At 32.6% G+C, this 27,608-nt stretch overlaps 5 protein-coding genes across 5 annotated transcripts; 2 read left to right on the top strand and 3 right to left on the bottom strand.

The window, feature by feature from the left end:
* Nucleotides 1–298: 298 nt before the first annotated feature.
* On the bottom strand, nt 299–1,502 carry LOC135139333 (odorant receptor Or1-like). Its single transcript, XM_064069536.1, has 4 exons — nt 793–1,502; nt 581–680; nt 425–529; nt 299–376 (listed from the first exon to the last, which is right to left on the bottom strand). Exons 1-4 carry the CDS (start codon nt 1,500–1,502, stop codon nt 299–301), a joined length of 993 nt encoding a protein of 330 aa, XP_063925606.1.
* Nucleotides 1,503–3,196: 1,694 nt separating this feature from the next.
* LOC135139332 (odorant receptor Or1-like) lies at nt 3,197–4,538 on the top strand. The gene is made up of 5 exons (XM_064069534.1): nt 3,197–3,909; nt 3,962–4,061; nt 4,110–4,214; nt 4,264–4,419; nt 4,478–4,538. Exons 1-5 carry the CDS (start codon nt 3,197–3,199, stop codon nt 4,526–4,528), a joined length of 1,125 nt encoding a protein of 374 aa, XP_063925604.1. The 3' UTR covers nt 4,529–4,538.
* A 5,799-nt stretch (nt 4,539–10,337) lies between these two features.
* Nucleotides 10,338–11,862, top strand: LOC135139331 (odorant receptor Or1-like). The gene is made up of 5 exons (XM_064069533.1): nt 10,338–11,044; nt 11,145–11,244; nt 11,292–11,396; nt 11,448–11,603; nt 11,662–11,862. Exons 1-5 carry the CDS (start codon nt 10,338–10,340, stop codon nt 11,716–11,718), a joined length of 1,125 nt encoding a protein of 374 aa, XP_063925603.1. The 3' UTR covers nt 11,719–11,862.
* An 802-nt stretch (nt 11,863–12,664) lies between these two features.
* LOC135139330 (odorant receptor 94a-like) lies at nt 12,665–16,600 on the bottom strand. Its single transcript, XM_064069532.1, has 5 exons — nt 15,894–16,600; nt 15,746–15,845; nt 15,589–15,693; nt 15,341–15,536; nt 12,665–12,861 (listed from the first exon to the last, which is right to left on the bottom strand). Exons 1-5 carry the CDS (start codon nt 16,598–16,600, stop codon nt 12,665–12,667), a joined length of 1,305 nt encoding a protein of 434 aa, XP_063925602.1.
* Nucleotides 16,601–24,557: 7,957 nt separating this feature from the next.
* Nucleotides 24,558–27,265, bottom strand: LOC135139659 (odorant receptor Or1-like). Its single transcript, XM_064069961.1, has 6 exons — nt 27,158–27,265; nt 25,187–25,899; nt 25,038–25,128; nt 24,878–24,982; nt 24,670–24,825; nt 24,558–24,620 (listed from the first exon to the last, which is right to left on the bottom strand). The coding sequence occupies exons 1-6, from the start codon at nt 27,263–27,265 to the stop codon at nt 24,558–24,560; spliced, it is 1,236 nt and encodes a 411-aa protein (XP_063926031.1).
* Nucleotides 27,266–27,608: the final 343 nt, after the last annotated feature.

Raw genomic sequence — 27,608 nt, 5'->3', positions numbered from 1 at the left:
CTCCGCACAATTCACTTGCGAAAGGAATTACGTCGCCCGTCGCAAATGTGTCAAAGACCGTAAGTACAATTCTAAGGGAAGTAGCGCAGATTACCTGAGCCCTACCAACCAGAACCCTGAGTCGAGGGAGGAGGTTAGAGCTGTGTCCCTTTTTTTTAACAATATAGGCTTTTGTGTCAGTTTATTCAATTATTAATTCGTGAAAATAGGTAAAGTTTTACATTTTGCTTATACCACAGACAACAGAACTTAGATCGTTAGTAATTCGAAAACTTTCTCCAATACACATGTAGAATTGTCAATTTCCAAACTCGCGAACATGAAAGGAAATATCAATCCACTGGGAGCTGAAGATGGAATAAGGAATTTTCCTGCTCTGCGAACGAAATAATAACAAAAACACAATAAAATGTAACAAAATTACTTTCATTTCCACTTCATTGCTAAACCAGCAATAAAAAAATTGCTGTCCTGCAAGATCTAAAATATAAAACAAAGTAACGGCAGCTACCGCATCGAAACGATCAACCTGAAAAAATAATAATTCAAAATTTGATTAAGCAGCAGTCTACTGATTTACCAAACTAAGCTGAAGCAAACTTAAAGCAATGGTAAGGGCGCTAGTGGCAAACTGGCCCAGAACTATTAAATCAAAAATTGAATTAGCTGTGGCAGCAAAACTAAAACATTTCAATTAACATAAAACTTTCGCACCAACACCGAAAATTTCAAAAAATGTTCGGTGTTGTGGGGATAACAACGTGACTTAATCAAACGTCGCAACCACTTTACCTCAAAATAGTTTCATGATGTTTCACACAATTCATCAACTTCGTGTTAAATTCTTCCGCGTTACCATCAAGATTTGCCAGATTGTCGCACAAAAGGTCACACTGTATGTTAGTGTACATCAAGAGTCCGTAAACCATCGTGTCCACATTTATGTTTCCAACAGACAAGTAAGTGAAACATACGGCTTGATAAATGTAAGCCATAGCATAGTTGAAGTTTTTTTCCAGAGAAAATGGACACCAAGCAGGCATAATTAGCATCCGTCCACTTACAGTAAAAGGGCCAATTACCCACAACGGGATACAAAAACCCATGAAAACCCCCCAACAAATATAACACGTTTTCCACCGTTTCAATATGGGTTGGACTAATTTCACTTGTTTTTCAGTTTTCGGCTGAAACTGATGGCTGTTTAAAATCCGGAAGAGCTTTTTCATGTTCCCCAAGTTACGTGCGAAAAAACACGTTTTTACCACTGCGAGAACGTTTATAATTAAGATGAAACAGGTGTAGACCAAGGTTGTCATATCCGTATAAACGACGAAGATGTTGGCGATTTGAGACAAGTTGTGTAAGCCGATTAAAATAATGGCGTTGAATATGGCGTAGACTGTGTAGGCATTAAATTTGTACAGTTTCCCATTTTCTTCTACAATGCGTAAAGCCATGAAGTTTAGCTCAATGGCAGACGTCCAGTCAAATTTTTGCATTTCAGTGAAATGAACAAGAGTTGAATTTCTAACACAATTAAATGATTACTGTTTACCGCGGAATTACGACTGAATGCCTACAAGAGTTCGAAAATTACATTAGCTAAAACTAATTTATTTATTGGGTAATTTAGAAGCTTGATGTTTGAGTGTTCTCAAAAGTATTAATTACACGTTTCTGTAATTAAAGGTTAAACGAAAATCGACCCACTTATTGTATTTTTGCGGCCGCACTCATATATTTTTCATGAAAAACTTGAAAGAATTTTTTTAATTGTTACTGGAAATGCGATTCCTTTAAAATAATTAGACACCAGTACGTACCATATAATTACGATTGCATGGGAAGGAAAATTATTACAGATTATTATTAAGAAAGTTTGGCTTCATTTTGTTCGCAATGACTTCAGATCTGCTGTTTTTGTGGGTTGATGGAAGCTATATGTAGCTTACTCTCTGTATTTTCAACGTTATTATACCAAGCAGTAATAGTAACAGCAATAGATTGTTGAAGGACTGGAAAATTGGGGGCAAGACAAAAGATTGGTCTCTAATTCTAAAAATTTCAAAATAAATCTTCTCCAGTGGTGTTGAAATAAAAACAAATGCATTGCTGATTTTCTAGAAAGTGGTGCGAATGTGCACATCACAAATCGCAAATTGCAAATTTTATTAACACATATGGAATTTATTGATTATCCCACACGAGCTATACGTAGTGACCCCTCTTGAATGAAGCTGTAACTCAACTCACAAGCCAGAAAGAGATAAAAACAAACAGTTTAGGATAATCATACACTCTCCGCTAGTAATCTACAAGAACACAAACTGTTTATTTCATTTCAGTTTTATTACAGTTCTCTATCTGACAAACTACACACTTATTTGCGTAAACAGAGTTGGAGGGTTTTAATTTCAACACATTAATAATAAATTCCGTTATATTAAGCTAATAGGTTCATCGTTACGAAACGAAGTTGAAAAGTGGGAAATTTCAAGCGACGATCCTTTAAAATTATATGTGGTTTTATTTGTAGCGGTAAAATTACATGCCAGCAATCATTTGATGAATGTACAGGAGATATATAAAAAGCAAAAAGTTAGCGATGATATGACAAAGTGTCTAAGATTTTGATGAGGTGAGTCGTCTGATATTTATTAGTTAAGTGAGCTTATTGTTTGTTAACGTCTTAATTAAATAGTTATTAGTGAAGAGCCGATTTATATGCACAAAATTTCTTCGAAAAATGCACATTTTTTGCTAAAAATACACAGTTTTATGCTTATGCTTTTATGCAGATTTACGTCCGGCAACCCACAAAAAAAGAACAATAAACTGGAAGCAAAAAATACGAGAAATATCTATATTTACACTTATTACCTATAACATACTTTTACGTAAAGCACAAATATGCTATAAACAACATTTTTTTTCTATTACAATTAATAATCACATGTTTTTCCAAATTTTTTATTTCAAGGTAAAAACAAGCTAAAAGAATTGTATTCAAATATATGCAATATAAATTTTAAAAATGCACTTACTGTTTTCCCACGTGACATATATCTAGTTAAACTTTTATAAAGCAAAGTGTGCACTAAGTAGCGTTCATTGATTGTCATATCAACTAAGAAGAATTAATAATTTTCGTATCACACTATTATTTAATTTTTTTAATATTCTAGATTCTATAATGGAGAAATTCGAATGGAAAGACGCTATCAAAACAAATATCAGGATGTTAAAACTGGCAGGCCTCTGGCCCCCTGGAGACGACTCATACAAATTAAACCTCTACACTTTATACGCCACCATTTCGCTAACTCTTTTTGTCATCATTTTCAACCTATCTTTGACTCTCAACATATTTACCGTTTTAGACGACCTGAAAGCCATAGCATCAATTTTATTTGCTTCTATAACCTTAACCATAGCTGTGTTGAAGTCGTACTACTTAACCCGAAACATGAAACTGCTGAAAGAGCTTATGGTCACAATCAATAGCGATTTGTTTCAGCCGAAGAGCCCCACCCAACGAGAGTTAGTTGAGTTTACTCTAAATCCCTGGAAAAAAGCGTACAAAATGTACAACTCGATGACAATGGCTGCTTTTTGTGCTTGGAGTGTGGCACCTCTCACTGATGGTTCAATCGCCAACCATGAACTACCTTTTCCAGCGTGGTTTCCCTACAATTATAAACCGTCACCATTTTATGAAATAACCTTTTTATACCAGTTTATAAGTATGGGGGTTACTTCGTTCATCAACGTGAACATCGACACTTTGATAGCTGCTTTAAATGTGTATGTGGGGGCTCAGTGTCAAATTTTGTGTGACGATTTGAGAACAGTTGACCTCAGTCAACAGTTAAGAGGATGTATCAAACACCACAAAGCAATTCTTACGTGAGTAACTAATTATAAAAGAACGTTACGGAAGGTTCAAAATCAATTTTAGATTTGCCGAAAAGTCGAACAAGTTTTTCAACTGGATTGTCTTTGTGCAGTTTTTCACAAGTGTTCTTTCTATCGCGATGGCCATGTTTCAAATGACAATGGTAAGTGTTCGGGTTGTTTAAAATTTGTGTGTGTGAGCTTTGTTTAAGGATGTTCCTTTCACAACGGACTTTTTTGCTCGTGTGTTTTATGTGACGGCTATAACTATTCAAATATTTGTGTACTGCTGGTTTGGCAACGAAGTGACTTTACAGGTGACTGAAAATAAAATTGTGATATTTTAAATGATTTCGGTGTTTTTAGAGTGGAAATATTCCTTCTGCTACTTTTGAATCAAACTGGATAGGAAAGCCATTGGAAGTTCGGAAGAGTTTGGTTCTGATTATTTTAAGGAGCCAAAAACCCATTAAAATGTCTGCATTGAACTTGTTTTATCTGTCTTTGGATACTTTTATGACGGTGAATGATTTTTGTAAAAAGTGTGTTTTATTTAGGTGCTAATCCACGTTTGTTTCAGATTATGCGCAGTTCGTATTCTTATTTTGCTATTCTTCAGCAGTTGACTTAGTTATTGTTATTGGTTGAGTTGCACTTAATTTTATTGCTGTTGTACTCTGTAACACACAACTTATTTTCTTCAAATAGAATACCAGTATATTTTTACGGATTTTTAGGCTTAATGACCGCAATTTATTTTTAAAAGGTTAATAGTTATCGGGATTTTTCACTTTTTTTAGGGAACACACCGACATTGAAGGAAAGAGAACAAAAATAGGCTAAGATCCAATAATAAAATATAGGGTGTTCTATTTGAAAAAAGTGAAACATAGATACCCACTTCAAAACTGTTTTATATTTTTTTAAACACTATGTATACTAAAATGTGTTTTAATTAATATGCTAGTCTCAAAAACAAAACATTTTGTGTGGACGAAAACACTAAAATGTTAATAAAATTGTATGTATTCATTGTCTATTTTATTTATTTCACAAATGCTTACAGTTCAAAAATAATGAACGGATTTTGATAACCCCAACATCCCGCCATAATTCAACATGAGAACAAAATTTTAGAACCCGTGAAAAACTCAAAATTTGGCCTGTGAACTTCCGCATATTATACTCTTTACTCGGTCTATATGAGGTTAAATCATGCGTTTCCTCAGTACGATTCAAAATCAAAATAAGCTGAGCTCTAAAGCGTGGGTGACGAGAATAAATGTTCAAATTCAAGCTACAAAAAGTTATTAAAACATACAAGAGAACAATTAGACCTGAAACAAACTATTAACCGTCTAAGAGAATATTAGATCTTTCCGGTCTTTCAAGTTCACGAGGATATTATTTTAACTGATGGATATTTCTGTTAAAATGGATCAACGTTTAGTAATCTCTAGTAAGAAGATAAAAAGTATGTTCTCATCATTTCTGTTCTTTTAGAAAATTGTTGGTTCAATTTACTTTTTAAATGTTATTTTTATGGCTGTATATTTATAATGAAAATTCTTCCAACATACAGTGTTTTTGTTTTATTTGTGAAAAAATGATAAATAAAATATTGGTTTAAGGTTATTTAGGCAGATCTGCGCTGGTCTCTTAAATAGAGTCGAATAAATTCAGTTTTTTCGAAAAACTGTAAAATTTTATTTAATTTATGATAGTCCCTATAAGTAAAAATATAATAAATAAGTCACATTAAAAAAAAACACTGGATAGGACTTGACCAAACAGCGAGATACCGGCTACTAAACCATGAAAGATATTGCACACAAAATTTTTACTTCCTCGGCATAAACTAAGAAAGTATTGTAATCGAGTCCATCGGACGACGGCTACTTTCATATTTTCAATGAACCTTATACCTTATAGCACAAAAATATAGTTCTCCCGTTTCCGTCTGTCTGTCTGCTGTCTGCGTCAGTTTTTGTTGAATAGATATTTCCATAAGTACTGGACCGATTATTGTCAACTTTTATGTGTATTATGAATATAGGGTATAGTTCTACGATTCTACGACAACTGGTCGCAAACAATTGATCGCGCGACAATTGATCGCAAGCAACTCGTCGCAGCACAATTGGTCGCACGCGACAATTGATCGCGGCGACAATTGATCGCAGCGACAATTGATTGCACGTAAATTGATCGCAGCGACAATAGATCGTACGTAAATTTATCGCAGCGTCAATTGATCGCAAGGTAAAATTCATCGGGAAGTATTTTCTTTTATTAAAACTAAATATTTTGTATTCTGAATTTTAAGTTGCAATAAATTTAGCAACCAGGTAAGGTGTAAATATCGAATTAAAAACAATTTGAATATAGATAAATGACGAAGTTTGTAGTTGCACTTTAAAAATTAAAAAATACGAGCGTAAACACCTTGTTACATAAGATTTTTTATTAATAAATTGTCATTTTGGTTATTTTTTTTTAAGAGATTGTTTCTATTTATCTCGTTTCTTATTTTACCTATTATATTATAGGAACTAGCTTCATTATAATAAGTACTCAACATAAAAACAAGTGTTTATTGTTCTTAACTAGATTACAGTTATTTAAAAAATCATATTTTTAACAACCTTTAAATTTTAACACATTTTGATACAGAATAATAATAGTACATCTAGAGTATCCATATGCAGCGAATATAAATTCCACTGGACGGATATATAATACTTATTTTAATACCTTGTAAATTGCAACGGATCTTTTACAGGGTTTGAGAAAGGTTTACGTGTATTGTAAATATATATTGCAAAAACTTTTGTTAGAGCGTCAAGAATAATTTTGTGTTACCGGGAAATCTAAGAAATGTAGGTACTTATGCAACTAAAAACTTATTTTTTAATTATTATGTGACTAGTATTGTACTGAAGAAAAATTCAGTTGTACCATATGTGGGTGTAAAAAATACATATACAGGGTTAATCACGAGAAAATTATTTCTGAAAATTATTTTTACGCAACCCAAAATACGAATACCATGTACCACTTGATACTAACAGAATTTAAAATGAAATGCTTAATTCATGATTGCTTTGAGTTTGGCAATGTCATTTTGACAATTCTGGAAAAGGAGGTTACGCGAGTGTCCATGGTGGTACCGCAGCCAATTGGAGATCTCCGCTGGCGCCGCTAATAAGTTTGTCAGGGCTTGCTTCGAGTGCCTCTTGATCTTTTGCAACCGATTAATGACGAGAAAATTATTTCTAAAAATTCCTTTTACGCAGCAAATTTATTAAAAAATATAGGTATATATTTAATTTTTTAAACTAACAAACTTAATGAAAATAATACTTTTTCACTTAAAACTGTAACGAGAGTTTTTTCACGATTTATCTATAACTTTTTAATTTGACAGTTGTAATAATTTTAAAACCATTTTTTATTAAAGAAAAATGACGTCCAACACGTTTTGAAAGCTATTTTTTTCACTCGTTTAATTGACAAACTTTAAACTTGTGAGAAGAAAAGCTTGAATCACTTACTTGAGCGTCTAATCAATAAGACGAATAATCCAAATGAACATTACAGTAGCATACCGACGAGATGTGTCAGCATTAAAAAAAATATTTTACAATATTTTCACTTTTTTGCACTTTGGTTTAGTCGGAAATGAGCCTAATAGTTACCGTTTTTATGGAACTCGTATGTATTTATTTTGGCACTTTTTTTAGAAATAATGAAATTTTTGAAAATATAGCACATTAATTTATTTTCCTCATTCATAACAATTACTTATTTCTCTATAAACGCTATTATTTTTCGCCTGCGATCAATTGTCGCATGCGACCAGTTGTACTTGCGACGAATTGTGTTGCGATCAATTGTGACTGCGACCAGTTGTCGTTGCGACCAGTTGTCGCTGCGACCAATTGACGCTGCGATCAGTTGTTTGCGATCAATTGTCGCGCGACGAATTGTGCACGACGAATTGACGCGGTACCTAGTTCTACACGTGTAGTTTATGAATCCGTGTTGGATTTTTTTTTTAAATTAATGACGTCATCTCAAAATTCTATAAATAAATTCTATTTACATTTTAGATAACTATTGTACTTGTGGTTTATCAATGCATTTATATATATTTTTTTAATTCCTTATACAGGGTGACACAAAGAATTTAATGAATGAGTCAGTTTGTTTTATTGGTTAAATCAGGAACGGTTTAGTCCATTTAATTAAAATTTTATAATTTTTCGAAAATTTGTCTATGTTTTATTATACTTCAGGGGCGAGGTAAGTTCTGTCGAAATAATCTTCGACTATTTTTTTTGTGAAGTAAAATTTATGAACCACGAGTATAGAAACATATTTTTTCACAAAATTTAGATAATAACTTAAGTACGCAATTTTATGAGTAGGTATCGTCAAATTGTTGGTAGTGACCGATAATTAGAAAAATTATTTTGGTTAGAGTTTTACCATTTAGAAGATACTCTTAAAATACACATAAAATTTGGCTATAATCGGTCCAGTAGTTTCGGAGATTAACTGTCTAATAAAAATTGGCACAGATGGCAGGCGACAAACGACAGACGGACGGAAACGGAGGACCATTTTTCGTACTCTGGGAGTCATTAAACGTCAAGAAAACACTGAAGTGGGTAGTCTGCCGATTACAATACTTCAAGAGCATAAGTGCAAAATATTTCATTATTTCAATAATCCTTGTTTTGTAAAAGATATGAAATTAAGCAAAAACTACATTGACATTTTTGCAAACACGCCCAGTTCTTTTGTTTAATCTTTCACAAATATTGTATTAACTTCGAAAAAGGAAACAATTGCGCTATCAAACGATATTCTTTATGCAATTTTGTTGCAATAAAATTTACTATAATTGGTATTCAATTTCACTTGCCTAGATTTCATTTTAAATTTAGCGCAACTTCTGATTCGACATGGCTGTAAGATACCAAAACATTATGAAATTATAAATTTCATTAAAATTAATATGTTGCAATTAAGAACACGTGAAATAAAAATGTCTTTCATTTTATAGTATCATGTCAGTGTTACATAAATTTTGATGAGAAACGCATGATGTAACGAAAATAAACAAATATCTTTGATTATGCAGTATCTGGTCACATGTCGCACTCAACAATCGGGCCGGTAGTTTTGGAAATTCTCTGTCTAATAAAAATAATCACAGACGGCTGACGACAAACCACAGGCGACGGACATAAGGAAACGGAAGTATTTAATAGGGTCCGTACAGCAAACTGCTAATTTCATGTTTTCTTAATGTTTCGTTATTCCCAAAGTGTGAAAAAAATGGGTCTCCCGTTTGCGTCTGTTGTCTGTGTTGATACTTATTAGACAGATAATTTCCGAAACTACTGAAACTTTGTTAGCTAAAATTTGATTTGATTTGTTTTTAGGAATGTTGTGTATATGAAAAAACAAATTAGAATTTGTCTGATTATCCCCACCAACAATGTGATGACGTCATATCAAAATTTTGCATAGTAAATGTTAATTAAATTTTATAAAATAACATATTTTTAAACTTATGATTTATGAATCCGCCTTTATTACTTCTCGAGCCTAAAAAATTTTTTGGTGCATGGCAATTTATCAAACGTGTTTATGAGCAAATTAAAAGGATCAACAAGTTAACAAAAATAAGAAAATAGTAAATTAAATGAAATGTACCTCACCATCTAAGGACCAATCGATTTGCACTATGTCATGTGTTTTTTTTCCTTTAGTGTTTAATCCATCATATTAGGGTGTTTTATACCTGTACATCTGCCTTTAACTTGAATTCTTGAATATTTGATGTGGAGCTCCAACTACAAGTTTTATTTATTTTTTTTTATGTTAGAATAACCTTGACATTTCAGTGTCTTGTCTTTTTGGAGTAAACTACACAACTATAACCTCTATCAACGTACAAAGACAAGATCTAAAGCCGTTATTGATAAAATGAAACCAAACTTTCTTAATAATAATCTATAACAATTGTCCTTCTCACGCAATCGTAATTACAGGTACGTGGAGGCTAAGTATTTTAAAGTAGTCACATCTCCAATAATTAAAAAAAATGCTTTTCAGTAATTTTTTTCATGAAAAATACATTAATGCGCCCACAAAAACACAATAAGTGGGTAGATTTTCTTTTACCCTTTAATTACAGAAACGTGTAATTAATAGTTCCGAGGACAACCAAATATCAAAGTTTCATAAATTCCCCAATAAATAAATTAGTTTTTAGATTAATATAATTTCCGAACTTGCTTGCAGGCATTCAGTCGTAATTCCGCAGCCAGAAACAATTAACAGTCTTAAAAATTCAGCGCTTTCAGCTGGTGATAATTTTCGTTTCATATTTTTCTGAACTCTAAGAAATGCAAAAATTTGACTGGATGTCAACCACTGAACTAAATTTCAAGGCGCTACGTATTGTCGGAATATGGCCTCGTGGGGACAGTGGGCAACTGTACAAATTCAATTCCTACACAATCTACGCCATACTCAACGCCATTACTTTAATCGGCTTACACAACTTGTCCCAAATCGCCAATATCTTTGTCGTCTACCAGGATCTGGCAGCCTTGGCCAACACGTGTTTCATCTTAATTACAAACATGCTTGGAGTCGCAAAAATGTGTTTTTTCGTGCGTAACGTGGGAAACATGAAAAAGCTGGTTCGCATTTTAAACAGCCACCAGTTTCAGCCGAAAACTGAAAGCCAAGTGAAATTAGTTCAGCCCATACTGAAACGATGGAAAACTTGTTACATTTGCTGGGGGTCTTACGTGAGTTTTTGTATGGTACTGTGGGTCGTGGGTCCTCTTACTGTGGGTGGACGTATGCTCATTATGCCCGCTTGGTATCCGTTTTCTCTGGAAAAAAACATAAACTATGCGATCGCTTACATTTATCAAGCCATATGTTTCACTTACTTGTCTATTGGAAACATAAATGTAGACACGATGGTTTACGGGCTCTTGATGTACACTAGCACACAGTGTGACCTTTTGTGCGACAATCTGGAAAATCTTGATGGTAACGCGGAAGAATTTAACATGAAGTTGGTGAATTGTGTGAAACATCATGAAACTATTCTGAGGTAAAAAATTGCGATGTTTGACTAAGTCAGTCTCGCAACATCGAGAATTTTAAGAAATCTTCGGTGTAAATTTGTGTGTATGTTAATTGAAATGTTTTAGTTTTGCTACCACAGCTAATTCCATTTTTAATTTAATCGTTCTGGGCCAGTTTGCCACTAGCGCCCTTACTATTGCCTTAAGTTTGTTTCAACTTAGTTTGGTAAGTCAATCGTCTACTTAATCAAATTTTGCTTGATTGTTTTTCAGGTTGACAATTTGGATGCAGCAGCTATTGTTGCTTTGTTCTATGTTATGGGTCTTGCAGCACAGCTTTTTCTTTATTGTTGGTTTGGAAATGAAGTGGAAACGAAAGTAATATTATTGCTACGTTTTAGAAATTTTTTGTTATTGTTTTGTTCACAGAGTAGTAAAATTCCTTACTCCATCTTTAGTTCTCAATGGGTTGATGTTTCCCTTCATGTTAATAAAAATATGCAGATTTTGGTCGAACGCTGTCATAGGCCTATTAAGATAACGGCTATAAATTTATTTGATCTTTCTCTAGCCACTTTTGTAACTGTAAGTTGTTATTAATAGTAACATTAATTATTATACTTATCACATTAATTATTTACAGATTATGCGTACGTCGTGGTCCTACTTTGCACTCTTGCACAGTGTTAATAGCAAATAAATTTACACAGGATTTTGGAACTTTACAATTCTACATTTGCGCATACGGAACATCATCTAAAAGAAAATTTAATTTCAGTAGTAAGGGCAGTTATGACTACTTTAATGGAGAATTTTTTCAATAATATAATAATAATAGTAATAATCTGAGCTCTGTTGAACTAGTAGAATTTAAAAATTTTGTTTTTACGACTTCTACGTTATAGCTTTAACTACTACTGTACCTGGTTTATAAATATGTAGGTATTAATTAGGTTTTCTGTTAAAAATTTTCTTTAATGTACCTCAAGTACACAGCGTAGTTAATATGTATCAATAAATTTCATGTAACTGTTTATTTAGTAAAATATTTCTAAATAAACTAATACGAAAGCGTATTTTCCGCTTATTATAACTCACTTTTTCACTGAACATTAAGACACATAGAAAATATAACTTAATCATTTCTACTATGACGTTCTCTGCTTTACGGAAAGGATGCAAATGGTAGTCAATATTTTACCATTTTTCAAGTAATGTTAGTATACTTTCAAAATTTCTAAGAAGTCTCTACTAATTTACATTGTTTTAGTAATTATTAAAAAAACATAGACAGTAGGGCTTAAGCAGCACATTGATCATTTTTTATTTTTATTTGTTAACTTCTAATATTTGTTTAGTAAGTTCCTTAACATATAAATGATAAAGATTGATCTAAGGGTATTTAGACGGAACTTGCGTCGCCCCTGAAGTACTGTCCAACAAATCCCGCTAGTATAAAAAGTTATAAAAGGATTTTTTGCAAAAATTTGGACTAAAGCTCAAGGCGGATTCATAAACCACAAAAGTACGATTTATATAAAATTTAAATGACCGTTACTAAAAAAATTAAATGAACATCACAAAATTGTTGGTGGAGATAATCGGCCAATGAAAGCTCAGGAAGTAAAAAGTGAAAAAAGATTTATCTAGTGAAAGGGTTGGTAGAAGTTGGCTTCCTTGGTAGATAACGTAACGGTCTGCCCGTACGGCACGTTTCTTCGTGACAGAGGGCTGCTGTGCGGCAGTGCTTGCTGACAGAATAGAATCACCGTCGTGGTGGGAGAACAACCACGACCAGGAGCCCCAAACTCCGCTTGTGCTACAACGGCATCTATGGGTAATTCTGAATTTAGAATGAAATTGATATAGTTGGATCGCCACCCGCTGCATAGAGTTTTTATTAAGTTTTGTTCTCTTGTTGACTGCCATAATTTTAAAGTTGGCGCCACACGTCCGTAATAACTTTTGTATTTGCGTCCAGTTACTTGACTTCATTTTTTTCTTTGTTTTTATTAAATATTTGCATTGATTCAGAACGTTTAATTTGATTTCATTCAAAGATACGTTTTTGTGGCTGAGAACTAAGAAGGTCTTCAAGCTGCGCAACTTAATCGCAGTTTTTTTCTTTTTTTTTGTCAGGGGGGGGGAATAAATAATTTTGTGTCCTCCATATATTTTGTGTTTTATTTCGCACTACTTTTCCAACCTTGGGATCCATCAAGTGCATCTTAACGCATTCCGCCACAAAAAAAACACAACGTAGGTTCCATTTTGTTAGACGATCACAGCCAATGCCAATTTTTTTAATTTTTCGCGGCCTTTCAATTTTTTTTTACATGTTATTTTAAGACGAGATACTTGGGTTATCGCAATGTAATACGGCGTGTTCTATTTGGAAAAATTTAATTTAGACCACAACAAAGCTTCTTCTTCCAAATAAACTTTTGCGGCTTTTTTGTGAATTTTTTTGGATTACTAAAAAATTTCAAAAAACTAAAATAACGTGGCAACTTCGCATCGTAATTTCAAAAATAAGTTAAGAGTTTAAAGTCAATAAGAATACTCAAGAACCGTATAACTTTGGTGTGTAACTGTTTTGCTTCCCGAGTATAAGCTAAGGAAGTATAGTAATCTAGTCCACCGGACGAATTGCCACTTTTATGTTTTCTCGACGTTTCATGGCCCTTACAGTATGAAAAAAGTAGTCTCCCATTTCTGTCTGTCTGTCTATCTGTATCCATTTTTATTAGATACGTAATCTCCGAAACTACTAATTTAATTTGATGACGTCATCCCAGTGAACCGTATTTTAAAACCATATCAATGTTATACAAAAATAATACTTCTATATTTGTAGTGTACGAATCCGCTTTCAGTTTTTCAGCTTAATCAAATTAAGAACCTCATTTTCCAGAAAATATAAGAATACCCACGTCTTTATTTAATTATGATCAAATATGAATAATAAAATGATATTCAAAACATTTTGTTCCATTATGATTTAATTAGTAACTTTAGTCCTATGTTTTGAGGAGACAACGCATTCAAATCAAACAAATTTCTATCGAAGTTAAGCATGTACACTGATAATAATACACTATTTTCCCTGGTTATTTGCTTTTGAATATATTCCATATTGTCCGTTATATACGACTTGTTTTTCTAAATTATAATATTACCGCCATAACTGTAAACTTTCAAATGTCAAGCAAGTTTTCCTATTTTTTCAAGCATTAAAAATTTTATAAAACTGAGTTCAATTTTCATGACTATGCCACTTAAAAAATTGCTTAATAACATGATGGATTTGGTCGAGACTATTAAGTTTCCAGATTTATTTATATAAACATATGTAAGTTTTTTACCGTTAAAACTTTTTCATAATTTGAACGCCAATATTCTTGATTTAAAAATAAATCTGCTATTCGGTGCCGAATTTTTATTAAACAGATAATCTCCGATACTACCGAACTATTTGTTATCAACTTATACATATTTTACCATGTTCATGGTAAAACGCTAACCCAAGTGTGTGTAATCCTCCCCACCAACTATCTGATGGCGTCATCTCAAAATTGTGCATAGTAATATATTATTTAATTTTATAAAATAACCTATCCCTGTACTTGCGATTTACTAATTCACCTTGATTTTGTCTATTATTATTAAAATTTTATTGTTTAATAATACTAATAATAAAGCTGTTCTGTAAATACCGGTTGACTATTAATGATTGTGATTTATTTTATCAAATTGACAAATTCACCTCGTACTTAATTCGAAACAGTGTCAAACGTGGTAGCTCAGTGGGTTCGACCCAGCATCTCGATTTTTTTCTTACACTGTAACTGGTTTACCTGTATTTAAGTTTTTTATTTTAACTTATATCGGTTGTCATAAAAAAATAAAATTTTCAAAAATCAAATTACAATTTTTCGTCGAAGTTGTATTTGTTGGACAGTACTAAAGGGGCGAAATAATTTTAAACAAGTTTGTATGTTTACATATATTTACAAAAATGTCATTATTTCATTAGGATCTAAAAATTTTTACAAAAAAAGTGACAATAAATTTTGGTTAATAAATATTTCGTAGATTTTTTTCATGACTTTGAAAAATAGATAAACCGAATGTGTTTATTATTCTGCACTAAGAAAAATAAATAGAGACGCCCTTTTTCATCTTGAATATTTTTAATTGTGTGTTACAATCTACTAACAATTCTGCTAAATGCTAAGTCCAGAAAACTTCACTAAAGAGAAGAATTCAGCTGTTGTAACACAGCAAAATACGACCAAGAAGTTCGCATAATCTGAAATCACTGGTAATTGCAAAAGCTTCACTCACACTTGTGGAACTCACCGTCATGAAGGTTTGCAGTGACAAGGGAAACAGATTGAATGCAGTTATACTAATATGCCTTTGCGTTCTCGTTAAAAAAATTAACAACGTCTTTTGAAAATTCAGCGAAACACCGATCCATTCAGATTGAAAAGCAGCTTCAGGAATATTAGTGCTCTGTATCCATAAAACAAACAAAAATTGAAAATATTCAGATTGTCACACTTACCTTCAGCTCAACTTCGTTACCAAACCAGCAGTACAAAAAAATTTGAAACGTGCCCATATTGAAAAAGGCAACAAGTGTATAAAATTCGGAACTTCCAGGCACCGTCTGCGGATATTTTTTTAAACCAAATAAAATCAAATATTAAGATAATTCATACCAAAGTTAGTTTAAATAAACCCAGCGCTATGGTGGCTACACTTGTGAAAAACTGTCCCAGTATTATGTTGCTGAAAAAAACATTAAAATCTACTGCAAACCTGAAATCAGAAAGGTCACTCGCCAGTGTAAAATTAAGTCGAGCTTACCTTAACACCGCTTTGTGGTATTTAATACATCGCACCAAGTCACTCAAGTTCCTAATAGCTTTTAAATTATCGCAAAGAATGTCACACTGTGTTCCTATATAAACCATCAGCGACAAGGACAAAGAATCCAGGTTCAAATTAGCAATAGCCATAAAAATAATACTGATAATTTGGTAGATGTACGCAAACTGGTACCAAGGTGTCGACTTAACATCAAAGGGATACCACGAAAAAATTGGCAACTCGTAATTTTTGTAAGAGTTATCCAAAAAAGGCCTACACAACCAAAAAATCACCATGGTAGACACCCCCACTTGGAAACCTCGATACAGCATCATCCACATTTTTAAATTAATTTCCACGACTTTCCCATGTCGGTTACCGCAGGCTTGAAGCTTCAGGTGGTTAACATGCGATGTAAGTTTCTTCAGCGTTTTCAGGTGAATTAACAAAGCTGCGATTTTGACCACTGCCATGACATGAGCTGCCACAAAAAGCGCCGCAGCTAGAGCTTTGAGGTCCATCTCAACCATGAATATGTTGATAGCTTGAAAAAATGTGTTGGCAAGCATGAACAAAGGGACGCAAATAAAGGCGTAGAGGGTGTAGGAGTTGGCTTTGTATGAATCAGAGCTTGGCCACAGTCCTACCATTCTTAAAGAAAGAAGAATTGGGTCAAAGATAGAACCCCAGTTGAACTGTTTCATGTTTGCGTTAGTTTTACTTTTAGTCACCGAACTGCTTCTGAGAATTGTTTAGAGTTATAGCAAGCACAGTGTTAACTTCGTAACAGAGGAGAAAAATGTTTGAGCAGCTTTTATAGATGAGAAATGTGTTGCGTGATGAGCTGCGATACTATAAAGTGGTTGTGTCTTTGTTGCAATATTAATTAAAAGTAAAAGTGTTCAAATAATTAATTGTCGGAAAAGTTACCAAAGGTGACATCAAAGGGTTGAGTGGAGACGTTGCATCAATTAAAAATGAAGGGTCAAATTGGAGATGTTTTTTTTTTGTCAGTGGATTACGTTTCCTTTATTCTTGTTATTGATTTGTCAAGAAAGTATTTTCATTGTTGTAATGAGAAAATGAGCAGATGCGTGGGCGGTTCTTCGGAAAGAATCATATCTGAATATAAAATCCAATTTTTGATCGTACACCTATTAATATTTAACTTAATCTTAACTTCAAAGGTTTGTTATTGCCGAATTGACGGTATGGAGTGCACCAGATTAGATTACGATATGTAGTATTTAAATAATCAAGTGCAGATCTAGACAAAAAAATTTCCACTTAAACTTTCTAGAAACAAAGATAAATAAAAAACACCTTGGAGTTTTTTTTGTTGAGTTTTGTAAATTTTTAATAATGCCAACCTAAATAAATAATTAAATATTTAGATTAAAACTACAATTAACAAGTTTTTTATTTGTTCAGAGAAATACAAGAGTCATAAATTATTGCCCAGGATTCAGTTGTCAGAAAAGAGTAAAAAATGAGTAACTTATTAACTTATATTAATATCATAATATTACCATAATGTTAACACTTAGTAACAAACTTAATGTTACGAAATTTTAAATATAATCTGTCCACACCTTTCAATATATAACGCGGGGGCAGTTTAACAAGAAACACCGTTTATTAAAAGTTGACACTGTTTTTCATAGAATTTATACACTTTTATAAGCGAAAACAGTAGTGAAAACCGCGTTCCAAAATTTCCATTAATAACTGAAATTTTGGTTTTTAAAGATACGTGATGTAAAACCTTTATCAAATTAAAAAAATTGGTCGAAAGTTGTTTCAACAAAACTTCTCCCTCTCCTGAAGTACAATGAAACATATACAGCATTTTCCAGTTGAGTCTTTCTTTAACAATTTTGTGATGACGTCATCAACATTTTTTGCAAGAACACGTAAATCAACTTGGATTGGTGCAGTGTAAAACTAATAACAATTAATAATAGTATTATATTCGCAAAATTTTCTGGGAAAACGGAGTGGGCCGTTCCTGATTTAATCAATAAAATAAACTGGCTCATTCATTAATTTTTTTGAGCCATTTGTTTAAAGAAATATAAAAAATATGAATGCAATGATAAATCACAAGTAAAAACTTTAATCCGGCATCATCAGTTTTTTGGGGGAATAAACAGATATATTTTGAATAACAATTTACCTACCATCCTTACAGTAATTTTAAAACGTTTACAAGATTTCAAAGTATTCACTTTTGCAATTCTTGATTTATTCAATATAATAAATTGACTGAATCATTAATTTTTTTTGAGTGACCCTGTGTAAGCAAATCTAATAAATGAGGTTGATCAATAAAAAATTGGTCGAAAGCTATAGTAACAATCCGACAAATCCAGCTCTTCAAGAAAAAACTGATACAATTTAATTTTACGATTTTCATTTTGTGATAACCGCTGTGATGTAAAAACCAGAGGCATAAATTTCATCCCTTAGGCTCCAGCAATAGGTAATAGCAATCTGAAGCTCAAGTGTTTATTTATGTTTATACATCGAAAGAATGTCACGTAGAAGTTAGTTTGATTTGAATGAGTTTGTCTTCTCAAAACAGGACTAACATTATTAATTGTGGTTTAAATCGAACAAAATGTTGTGAATATTATAACTGTTGTTTTGTCATTATTATATAAAGACGTGTGTATTCTTTACATTGTCGAGATAAAACACTTCACAGACACTTGTTAGAACACGTATGTCAATTTGGGTAGATGCAGTATAATATTAATAATAATAATAATAAGGAGGAGGAGGCAACAATTTTCCTACGGTAACGTCAGCCTAGGTACGGCCCTGTGTAGGGGTCATGAAACATCGAGAAAATATGAAAGTAACAAGTCGCTCGATTACGCTCGGGAAATAAAAAAGATAGGAAGGGCAGTAGTTATTCCTTTATAAGTCAAGACGTGCTAAACTTAGTTTAAAGTGTCGTTGATCTTATCTTATCTCAAAAAGTATGTTATTCTTTTTGAAATGACGGATTTTAAAATTAAGTTGCACACTTACCTAACAAATACTCAAATTTCTACAATGACACATTTCAAGATCAAGTTGCCCAAATAATACCTGATAATTAAGTTTAGAATCTATATATAAAGCCGCTATTTGTACACTCTTGTTAACGATTCACTAAAAGTTTTTATCTTTCCAGCCTCCAATAAAATGTACAATTGCTTAAATTTACTAAGTTTGTTAATAATTACATTAATATGTCCACACAACATTTCTTCTTAAGAAGTAAGTATTTACTAGAACAAAACTAATAATTTAGTTTCGACAAAACTGAAATAAAAAATATATAATATTTTTGTCGCAGCAATCTACGACTCTTGACACTATCCACTATCCACAAAGTTGCAAAGAAATTTTGAAAAGCGGCCAGAACGCGTCCAATTATTATTTTATTCAGCCCAAACATGCCCCTGAACCTTTTCCAGTTCTGTGTAACATGCACAGTTCAGACGGTGGTTGGACAATGATTCTCAAGAGAATCGACGGCTCTCAGGATTTTTATAGGGACTGGAACAGTTACAAGCAAGGATTTGGTAACTTAGCTGGCGAATTCTGGTTAGGTTTAGAAAAGCTTCACTACATGGCAGGTAAATCCGATATATTATTACTGGAGTCATTAAATAAAAAAAATTATTTCATAATTGTAGGTTACGAATTTGCAGAACTACTGTTCGAATTTGTCGACTGGGATGGTCTGCAAGCGGATGCTCACTATGATTAATTTGGCATTGGTGGTGAAGACGAAGGCTATATTTTAAAGCTACTGGGAGGGTTTAGCGGGTCTGCTGGAGATTCTTTCGTAAACCAAGCCGGCATGAAATTCACTACTAAAGATAAGGATCAGGATCAACATTCATCAAAGAACTGTGCTTCATTTTCAAAGAGTGGATGGTGGCACCGTAATTGTAAAACGGGGAATCCCACAGGACTGTATTTTAAAAGCAAAAAAGCCAGCGACTATCACCAGGCGATATTTTGGGACACGTGGCATGGGTTTACTTATAGTCTCAAAGAAGTAAGGATGATGATAAGACCAAGAGATTAATGGTGTTTCTTGATAATTTTATGTTAGATCAAAAGAACTTTTCAATTGAATTGATTGAATTTATTGAATTTTGTATTATAAATTTGTGTGCTAAAACCAAAGCCTGTGGAACTTGTAGTATAATTTAAACTTGGGGACAATTTAAATAGCAATTTTAGTCAAAAATCGTTAATATAATAAGTAGTAACTTTAATTTTTATTATTGAATAAATATTATAGAATATTACACAAATGCCAATAATATGTACAGCGTGTTATCTTAAAACATCACTCAAATTACATCAAATAAAATAATTAGTTTTCTATATTGTGGTTTTATAACTGTCCTAAATCATTATATCAACTTCGAATTTTCGTCTCTAAAGTATTTGAGAAAAAACAAGATTGATATTTTTACTACCTGCATTAGTCGTACTAAAATGAATTTCCAACTTGCATGGAAACATAGCAACAGAAAAACAACAATTTAGAAAACATTTAACTGACAGTAGCAAATCCAAGAATTCCCAAAATTTTAACTTGAAGTCAGTATCCTTTTGAACAAAACTTTCCAGACCAGAAGTTTGACAAACTACCTGTAGTAATCTTTCTAAAACATCACATATCCGTAGTAATTCTGCAGTGATATTTAACAATAACAACAGTAATGCAAGTTTATTCATTTCTTAGCTTCAACCAGTTATTTATAAAGTCAAAATTACAGAAATTTCGCTCTGACTTAGCTGAAAATCTGAAAAACAACTGAATTAAAAACACTCTTGCTTCATCTACGTACCTCTAACTCTACTATCAACTCATGAATGTCTGAAGGCCCTTGTTCTTTTTTACTATGACACAACAATCACTAAAATATTTAAAGAAAAACACTGCGTTCGCACTTAGTTTGATAAAAATCCGTGCATTGAATAAGAATCGTGTAATTAACTTTTTCCTTTTGTTGTAATATTAATTATAAGAGGAAATACAAATAATTTATTAAGACAGTTACCAAAACTGAGATCAAAGGGTTTGTATCAATTCAAAATGAGGCGGTTGAAATTAATGATTAAGGAACCGAAAAAGCGAAAACTTTCTCTTTTGACTACATTTGCTGCAGTTAGCCCTTGAATGGTTTTTCATAATTTAGTAATTTTACGTTCTGTTAAGATTTATACTGAAATATTAGAACTGGCACAGCTCTTGACATGAAGTGTGAGATTTTTTGTAAAACATCACACAAGCAACACATTTTAAGTTAAAAAATAAAAAACTGGAAACAAAATTGTGAACACAGTATGTCAGGTAAGAATTGATTCAAGGCACTACTTTATGTACTTACGAGTATTTTTTAATTCTGAACTTGTGTCTTTTGTATACAAGGTGTTGATAAAGTTCGGCACAAAATTCATATTTCCGTAAATTGACGTTGTCTTGAAAAATCCTGGGACAGGTCAATTTTATTTTTTAAAAACGACGCTGACGTAAAAAGGATTTTTTTAAATAGTATCCCCAATATTTTCTTTCGGATTCTGATAGATGTTTTTATTAGTTATATGGTCGTAGAGAAAAGTTAGCGCCTTACATAAGCATTTTTTTTGAAAAAAAAACTTACTAAATTTAAAAAACAAAAATTCGGTTTGTTAATACAATTTGAAGGGAAATTCTACAGAAAACCAAGAACAAAACTGCTACTATTCTATCTCTTTATGACTTCATACTTTGGCACCGTACTCAATCATTATTAAAATTTCAATTCTCTCCCATTCTGTTAAATTCACCATGTTTCTAATAACTAAGAACGGCTTTTTTGGATAAGGTGTCACCTTTCGTCAAATTTAATACTTACGTTTAATAGCAATTCGCAGGTTTTGAACACCAAGAAACTTTTTTTGAGTTGTTGGATACATAAAAACTACTTCAGCAGTTGCGAATCCCTCATTCGTTTCCAGTAAAAATCGAATGTTTGTTGTCCCCATTTTCACAAAAAGTACCAAATTTTTGTACGGCCTAGTTAATTGGTCCTGGATGTATCAACATCCGAAAGAAAAAGTCGCGGTTCGCATTTAAAAAAATCATTAATAGCGTCACTGAAAAAACGACTGGTTACAAAAAATTAATTTTTACATCAAAAAGTGTCATTTTAAAAAACAAAATCGACCCGTCCAAGGATTTTTCAAAAAAACTTTATCAACACCCAGTATAATATTGATATTATTTACATCAGCTTGTTAAAATTCCCTCTACTGCAAGAAATTAAGATACCATTATTTTTAACCAGAGCTTACAAAAACTCTACCCTTGCATTCTAGTCCCAATAATAAAACTTGATTTTTCGTGTTTTTTTATCTAAACATCACAAAAGCGCGAATTACCAAAAAAATGTTGGCAAAAATATCATAACAAATTAAAAATAAAAATGCATAAATTAGTAATAAATTCATGTATGGGATGTTACGTATAACTGAGGTCATTTTATTAATATATGAAAGAACTTAGTTAATTATTATACCACCCAGGGGCGGCTGGTGCCAAAAAAAATACTTGAAAGTTTGTGTGATAATTATTATCAAAACTAATTTTTTTACTTCGCTCCATTTGCATCATATGTATCAAAACCAACATCTAAAGATATTGTACCATTGGTAAGATCTCGATAAAATCGGAGACCCAACCTCCACTCATTTAGACTTTTTCTTTACACCGTTGCCATGGAAACCGCGCCTCTAATCGCTGTATTTGGCTAGAATCAGGTCACATTTGAAACAGTGACCGCTAGCAATAATTGAAGTACTATGGACTCTCCATTTTCATTCTGCGCGAATGAAATTGTTTAATTTTAAATAAAAATAATGAATTCAGTTGAATATTTAATACAAAATCGTCATCTGTTTTACGACGGTAAAATTGTAGTGGAAAATTTAGGGAGCAGCACCCTCGGTTAAACAAAAGATTTTCATAAATATTTTAATAGACAAAACACCTAGGTAAATTTTTGTTGTTTGTTTTAATGAGTTAAAAAACTAAAGGCATGTGAAAAAATATTTTTTTTTAATAAATTAAAAAAATTTATCGAGCTCAAACAGCTGTCAGATGCGACTACAAAAGTCCGAGGAACTGAATAATATTAACCAGAAATCCAATACTTGGACCATTTTCAAATAGTGAACCCGTAAACTCGAAAAATATTTTTTGTGAAATATTTCGCCAGACATTGAAGACTTCCTTAGTCCATAACAAAGACACCTGAAATTTGCTCCACTGATCATTTTAACCGTCAAAACAGGAATATAAGTTCAAAATTGACCTGCAGCGTTCCTGATTTTTTTTGTATTATGTAATACCTGTGTATAAAAAATAGCTTCCTCCGTATTATCGGTCTGGCGTAATATCAACCAGAAGTCTTCCATATGTGAACTGTGTTGAAATGGTCTATATGTAAAACGACATCCTCCCTTTTGTGGATTTTTCCAACTCCGAACACCTAATTCATTCGTCCCAAAAAAAAACACTGCCAAGCACGGCTAGAAAAGTTCAAGAAACTGAATGACATAGTCCAGAAGTCCGAAACTTGAACCATTTGTCAAGTGGTGAATCCATAAACCTGAGATATATTTTTTGGGTAATGATCTTGTTACGTTGTTCGGTGATTTAAAATCGGTGTGGGTAAAACTCAACAATATATTTCTTAGTAACTCAAATTTACACGACTAATTACACAGCGATTATACAGCTCCCGACGGTGTTTCCCATTTAAACAGTACGCGGTCCTTGTCGAAAGGTCGCCGTCACCGTTTCTAGGCTTGTTCTGGAGCACCCATCTCGACTTGCGCTTCCACGCTTTTCTTTAGAGAACGACAGTGAGTCACCCGTCATAGGCGTCGTACCGGGGCGACATATAGGTTTATTTCGTAACAATATTTTACCTGATATATCGCGGTTGTGGTAAGAATTTCCTTATTCGACAACAGAAACTCCTGAAATTTTGCTCCACTTACTAATTTTAACCCCATGAATTCGAATCCGATTTCAGAATTGATCTATGGAACTTTTTACAACTGTATTCACGCAAATAACAATAAATAAGTTTTGTTTTTTTTTACACAATGGTATCACATGACTCATATTACTTAATTTTTGAAAAAATAAAAAAAAATTACATAGCATCTGATCTAACATCATTAAAACAATTTACTCTCTTCATAAAATTTTCGCACATCTTTCGTACATCCCCAATATACCTTATGTTCAAATTCCGATTTAGTCATACAAATATCAATAATTCACTAGCAAATTATTAAATAACATATATATACTTAGAACAACAAATATAATATATTCTTAACGTTTATGACATTATATATTAAAAAGGATTAGAACACTCATAAAATATTATTATCAGATACCAAGAATTATAAATTTTAATAACCATAACATCATAACATAGATACTAAACATCAAAACAGATCAGGATACTTCCTATTTCAGAAGAACAAAGGACAAAAAAGTTTGTACTTGCAGATTTTCAGTTTATTTATTAAATTTTGTGTTATGATTTTGTGTGCTAATAACAACTCCTGTAGAACTTGTAGAACAATTCAAACTTGAGGGGCATTCATTTGCCGTAACACAGCAAAATACGACCACGAACTGCGCATAATCTAAAATTAACCCAATTTAAAAGAAAACGTGGCGATTTTTAGTCCTTACTCCCATGTAAGTGCGTAGTGTTAGTGAAAACAAATTGTGTGCATTTATGGTCATATGCCTTTGAGTTCGCATTACGAAAAATAGCACCATTTTTTGCAACTTTATGGATTTACCAATCCAGTTGCAATTACAGGCAGCTGCAGGAATGTTACTGCTCTGTAACAAAAATAGATACAGAATCTTCAAAATTCGTATTTTGTATAAATACCTTAAGTTCTACTTCATTTCCAAACCAACAATATAAAAATAATTCTAAAATCATTATCCAAGCAAATGTGATTATTGTATAAAATTCCGCACTTCCTGGCACAGTCTGCAAATATTTTTAATTAATACATATTGGAAAAATGTTTCGTTTTAATACTTACCAGGCCCAGTTTAAACAAACCAAGAGCTATAGATACAGCACTGCTAACAAACTGCGCCAAAATTATATTCCCTATGAAAGCATTAAAGTCCCTAGAAAATCTTAAATTTGCTTTTTGTAACACAAGTAAACTGGTAAAGAACATTTTACCTCAAAATTTTCTTATGATGAATAATACACTCCACCAAATCAGGTATGCATGTAACATGTGTCACATTGTCGCACAAAATATCACACTGGATTCCTATATATACCATCAAACCAGTCGACAACAGATCAAGTTGCATATGGGCAAGAGCAATATAAAACAACGCAACACACTGATATAAATAAACAATCTGGTAAAAAGGCGACGTCTTAACATCAACGGGATACCAAGCAAAAAACGGCAACTCATAATCCTTGTAAGACTTCTCTAAAATTGGCTTAGTCAGCCAAAAAATTCCCAACGCCAAAACGCCCCACTGATAAGTTAGATAAAATATTCTCCACAGACGTAAATATTCTTTCACCATTTTCAACTGGCTTGTGCTTTTCGGTTGAAAAGATTCACTGTTAAGTTGTTTCATGAGGTTCTTGATTTCCTTCAAATTCTGCAACAAGCCTGAAACTTTCAGAACTGCAACGATGTGCTCACCAACGAAGATAGTTGCAGCCAGAGCTTTCAGATCCATTTCAACTATAAAAATATTTATTGTTTGGAGGAATGTGTTGGTGTACATGAAGAACGAAATGCATATTACGGCATACAGCGTGTATAAATCGCTTTGGTATGAATCGTGCCTTGGCCACAAACCAACAATTGGTAAGGAAAAAATCGTCGGTTGGAACATTAGATTCCAGTTAAACAGATCCATGTCTAGCTGTTCAAAATTCGGTAACTTACTGGGGTTACAAAGACGTTGAGAAATGTCGACGTCTTAAATAATGAAATAAATTCGTCACAAAAAAATGTAGATTGTGACAAACCCACTGTTAGTATAAAAAATCTATAAATATTAATTAAATCGACTGGTAATAAGTAAAGGATGTCATTTATCTATGTACTTGAGATTTATTTTAATTATTTTTTAATTATTTACAGTTCAAAATTATCAAAAATTCTAAAGTATATATCTTAAAATACTGCCATAGTAGTAGTCTTTATCATCTCAATAAACAAATGCAAAAGTGTATAATTTATTTATTATTATTTATTTATTTTACAGATTATTGCACAACAACCTGATCTACATTATATTATAGACAGAATAAAATTAGTTCAAACTCCAGTTTCTGGACAAAAACAACAAATGACCTTCAAAAAAATCAGCCTTATTTGAATATTTCCTAACGAAGCTACTGGACCTTAGATATTATGGAAATCTCGAAATTTTGTGCCAAAAATACCACCGAAAAAACAAGATTAACATTCATACTACTTACATTACACTCACAAAAATTTGTTTCCAATTAATATGGAAACGTGGAAATGTGGATTTCAGAATGTGTACAACATTTAACCAAAAAAGCCAAATCTGGCGCTCCATATAAAAAAACACACATTTTTAGCTTGAAGCCAACATTTTCAGCAGAACTTTTCAGGCCAAGGGTTTGACAAATCAGTTCAGGTAATTCTTGCCCTACACTACACATATGTATTAATTCTACAGTATTCAGTACTAGTGTAGTAGTATTTAGCAACAATAGGACTAATTTAAACTTGTTCATTCTTCAAATATTCTCCGATTTAGCTGAAAATCTGAAACTAAAGTAAAGTAAACATTCTTTTGTTAAGTCATACCTTCAACTTCGCTATCGGCCCACGAATGTCTGACAGCCCTTGTGCTTTTTTACTGTGACACAATAATCACTAAAATATTTATAGAAAAAACACTGCGTTCGTATTTAGTTTGATAAAGACCCGTGCATCGAATAAGAATCGTATAATTAACTTTTTCCTTTTGTTGTAATATTAATTATAAGAAGAAACACAAATAATTTATTAAGACAGTTACCAAAACTGAGATCAAAGGGTTTCTATATGGATAAACTGATAATGAGCGTTTGAGCTGCGACGAGCTGATCGAGTTTGTACTTGTAGTAGTGTTTCAATAAACAGTTAATTTTGAAAACTCAAACAGTGCCCAGAATTTCAAGTTGCCCACTAGTTTCAGCTAAAAGGTAAGCCGTGGAACCTAAATCCTGCTTACGTTTTCCTTTTCTTTGCTTCCACGTGTTATCCCACATATTTTCTGCGAACGGGTTTCTTATACACAAAAACTTATCGAGTTGCACTACGTTTCGGCGTAGTGCAAGCTACGCTAGATCATGACGTCCCCTATAACTGACAGTTACACCAACATGTCGCAAGAACCCAATACATCGTCAACGTCGTCGACTCATAAAACTTACGCTCATGCTTCACAAGGGAAACCAACGCCAACTTTTTATACCAGAAATCATGCAATTGTTATCGATATCCACGAAGACTTTCCCATTACAGACTATGTGGTAGCAGTTGGATCACTAGTAGGACCTAAACAGATACATTCAGCTTCTAGAATTTCAAATAACCGAATATGCATCTATT

This window comes from Zophobas morio, unplaced genomic scaffold (genome assembly GCF_036711695.1).
Source record: "Zophobas morio isolate AGI-343-1 ecotype UQ-CSIRO unplaced genomic scaffold, CSIRO_AGI_Zmor_V1 ptg000031l, whole genome shotgun sequence".
Lineage (NCBI taxonomy): Eukaryota > Metazoa > Arthropoda > Insecta > Coleoptera > Tenebrionidae > Zophobas > Zophobas morio.
Note: the sequence above shows the minus strand (reverse complement) of the source record. Positions and strands in the feature narration are given on the sequence as shown.